This window comes from Ceratosolen solmsi, unplaced genomic scaffold, assembly GCF_000503995.2.
Source record: "Ceratosolen solmsi marchali unplaced genomic scaffold, CerSol_1.0 scaffold56, whole genome shotgun sequence".
NCBI classification, from domain to species: domain Eukaryota; kingdom Metazoa; phylum Arthropoda; class Insecta; order Hymenoptera; family Agaonidae; genus Ceratosolen; species Ceratosolen solmsi.
The window spans coordinates 6,855,289-6,858,880 of NW_011948425.1; the positions used below are offsets into that span (position 1 = coordinate 6,855,289).

At 47.7% G+C, this 3,592-nt stretch overlaps 1 protein-coding gene across 1 annotated transcript in view; it reads right to left on the reverse strand.

The window, feature by feature from the left end:
- Positions 1–3,592, reverse strand: part of LOC105362986 (LIM/homeobox protein Lhx9) — a 52,304-nt gene that overhangs the window by 39,522 nt on the left and 9,190 nt on the right. Inside the window, exon 2 of the mRNA XM_011500553.1 lies at positions 1,265–1,473. Coding sequence (XP_011498855.1) covers positions 1,265–1,473 — 209 coding nt within the window. The remainder of the gene's footprint in view (positions 1–1,264; positions 1,474–3,592) is intronic.

Here is a 3,592-nt window from a genome sequence, read left to right on the forward strand (position 1 = left end):
CGCCCCCCCCCCCAACCCAATTCGCCAACCCCCGCCCCCCCCCCCCCACCATCCCCAATAGCTCGTGCTCGCTCCACTCCTCGTCCTCGCATCTCTTCGTCGTTGGTACGCTCGGCGCTTAACCTTGCACGTGCGCGACTGTCGCAAGCGCCTTTTAGATTCACCCATCCCATTCCCGTCCCATCGTCACCCTATCCATGCAACTGCACCCTCTTAACGACGTTGATTCACCTGGTCGTGACTTTATGCCAGGCAGTAACAATTACCTCAGATAGTCGAAGCGACGAAGCGCGGGGCGCTAACGACGGGACAGTCCCGTCATCAAATATTGATACTACCGCCCTTGTCGTCCTCGCCCTTCCCCTTCCACCGCGTATGTACCTCAAGAGCACCCTCGGATCGGACGCGGTGTGCTCTCGAGTCAAGGCCTCTGAGCGGCTATATAAGCTCGGTATCCCGAGCACGACTATTTCACACACGCTCGCACAAAATACGCAGCAGACGTAGGCGCGGACGCACGAAAACGGTGAAATCAGGCTCTTTTGGCCGGTCAGAGATCGACAATCGCGATTAAAGCAAGCCGCGCAATAATTCAGGGCCTCCATTCGGAATTTCTCACTCTCTCTAACTCTCTCTCTCTCTCTCTCTCTTTCTCTCTCTCTCTGTAGGTCCGTCTGCGTTGACCTCTGAAAATGTCAGCAGCGTTCACGAGGAAGGAGGGGATGGACGACGGATGAGAGATGGGCAAGGAGAGCGAACGATGTATGCGGCGACGGTGGAGGCGGTGGTTGGGAGGCTAGAGGATTGCAGTGGGCCCTTTCAAAAAGCGTCGGTGGGACGGGTGATGGTAGCGGCAACGGGGATTTGAGGTGGTGGGTGAGGGGAAAGTAGCCCAAATCCATCCCGGCCGTGTCGCGATGAAGCTCTTGGCTCGCATACGTAGTCGGGACACGCGCGCGCGCGCCTCACGACGCGGAATTTTTATCGCGGCGCGTCTACGTGCCCCCTCCCCGCCCCCGGCTCACCGACAAGAGGAGTCAAGCAGGGCCCCTCGGGACCTTATCGGGACGCATAATCTCAGTCGGAGCCCCGGGGCCATTTCGGGCCTCTTTGACGAAAATTAATTTCCGTTTTATCATAATTAATTTCGGCCGTTTGAAGCGGCGCGCCGCGCATTCTTAGGCCGCCATTGGGGTGGGTGGACGGGCCAGGACCCGAGCTGGGAAAATATAAATAAATGGAGTTAATACGATAGGGCTCGTACCTCGTGTAGTCGGCTTTGCAGAGGATCATGTTGGCCTTGCTGTAGCACGATGACCCAACCTCCGCGAGGGCCGTACCGCAAGACGTACACTTGAGACAACTGTTGTGCCAATAACGCTCCAGTGCGTGTAACAGCCATCTGTCCACTATTCTATTTCCGCAGCCCGCGCACTGCTGGATACTCGTGGCCATTCCCGTGCCGCCTTCCTGCTGCAATTTTCAAAAAGTTAAAGAGAAGAAGAGAAAGAAAATTCGTAGGTTTTTCAGAGTCGTTAAGGCGAGCGACGTAAACGCGAGGTGGTGATGGTGGTGATGGTGGCGATGGTGGGAGCGAGGAGGGGCGGTCATGGGACAGGGGAGAGATACTGTATGTGTGTGGCAGTTGTATGTAGGTGTAGTTTCATTTTTATATGCAACAGATATGAGAATCGATAACATGACATTTTTATGGAAATTAAAAACAGTAGGAGGCTAATGAAAATTTTATGGTCTTCAGGCAATCTTTTTCTCTCTTCTCCTTCATTTTTTTCATTCTCAATTTTTCGCTTAGTTTATTCTCCCTCTCGCTCTTCCCCTGCCACTCTTCCCCAACCCTGGACGCCCGATCCAACCCACCCCACAGCCAACCGACTCCCCGCTCTGTCTCTGTTTCCTAATGAGCATAGGAGTATCGAAATTAGGCGTAAAATAATTTATACAAAAACTGCTTTCTATTTGAGAAAGCTAAATAATTATGTATAATGTGGACGTAGAAACTTTATAGCCGAATTAAGTACTTTCGAGTCTTCATTCATACTTTCATGTATCTTGATAAAACGAAATTATTCTTTTCGTCGTAGTCGCTTGTATTTAACACTCGAGGCTCAATTGTAGTAACGAGCGCATGCGCGCAGTTTAATTAGCGCTTTGAACTAAGATACGTAACGCTTTTCTAAATATGTGATCTTAATTTGCGTGGTAAGATACAATATTACGTTAATTAAATGCTATCGCACGCAAAAATAAATGAAATATTTAATAATATAATTCAGGCGAATGGTAATCAACAGGTTCCCCGATGACGGGGATTGATAAAATTCGATAAGCATAACTTTACGGCGCCATAAAAAAGTATAATAAAAATCATCGCCAATATTAATATTATCTATGACATTCCAGTTAATTTTAATACTTAATTACAATTAATTCAGTTGTATAGTAGATTTATATATTCATTATTATTCTACAGCCTTCAATCAAAGTTAACGTCCGCGCCGGTAAATTATGACGCTCATTTTCTTTATTGCCCTTGTTTATTATTGCTAAATTTAGCGAATAATGAATATTTTATTTTGAAGCAAACGAAAAATAAAAAAAAATAGGAACAAAAATGACAAAAAAACGTACGTTGGACAGAAAGATAAGAAATAATAAGAACGACAGACAATGCGACAGGCGCACAGGCAAATACAGGCGGCCTAGTGCAATAATTTTCTGTAAATAAAGTTATATACAGTTATAAACCTCTCGGAATTTAACGACCTTCGTATATCATCGGTCTGTCTTCTTTTTTTTCCTTCGGCACGCGCAGTAATTAAAATTATAAGGCAAAATAGAAGGACAGGAACAATGAAAGTGAAACGACGCGGGTGCGAAAGTTGCCGAAACGGCGCGACAGGGAGGCGCAACAAAAACAAAAAACAAAAAACAAAAAACAAAAAACAAAAAACAAAAAACAAAAAATTCGTTATACGTCGGACGAGCAACGCCAAGGTGCAGCGCATCGTATCGTACGTAGGCTCGGTGTCGCGGTCGTAACGACGAGAATAATTTTGCAAGATTGCCGTCGCGTTGCCGGTGCACCTTCGCGGTAGTCGCCGCCCCCAGGAAAAGCCAGCTCAAACGCGCAAAATCCCCCCCCCCGCCCGCGAACCACTCGCTCTCCCGCAGACGCACCGGCCACATAAATCCCGTGCGCTCAATTTGCCGAGCTTAGGAAATAAATTTGTTTGCACTGCGCCGCTTTAATTGTCTCATTAATTACGCGCGCTTTAATGAACTTTGAATAATTGTGTTTACTTGACGTTTTTAGCGCGCGCTGCAAATTATGATTGAGTATCCAAGGTCTAGCGAGCCGAACGATCGCTCCTACCTACTGCAGCGCGCGCGCTGCACAACGCGAAATTCCATTTGTCATCGTCGATCAATCATATTCATCTGCAATTATTGCTTATATTAATGCAAAAAATTGCACGAGCCCGATCGCTCTTCGGCATCTTCTTCGGTCGCGCGAATAACGATGGCGCAGCGCGGCTATCCTATCGTAAGTAATCCCCCCCCCCCCCCCCCC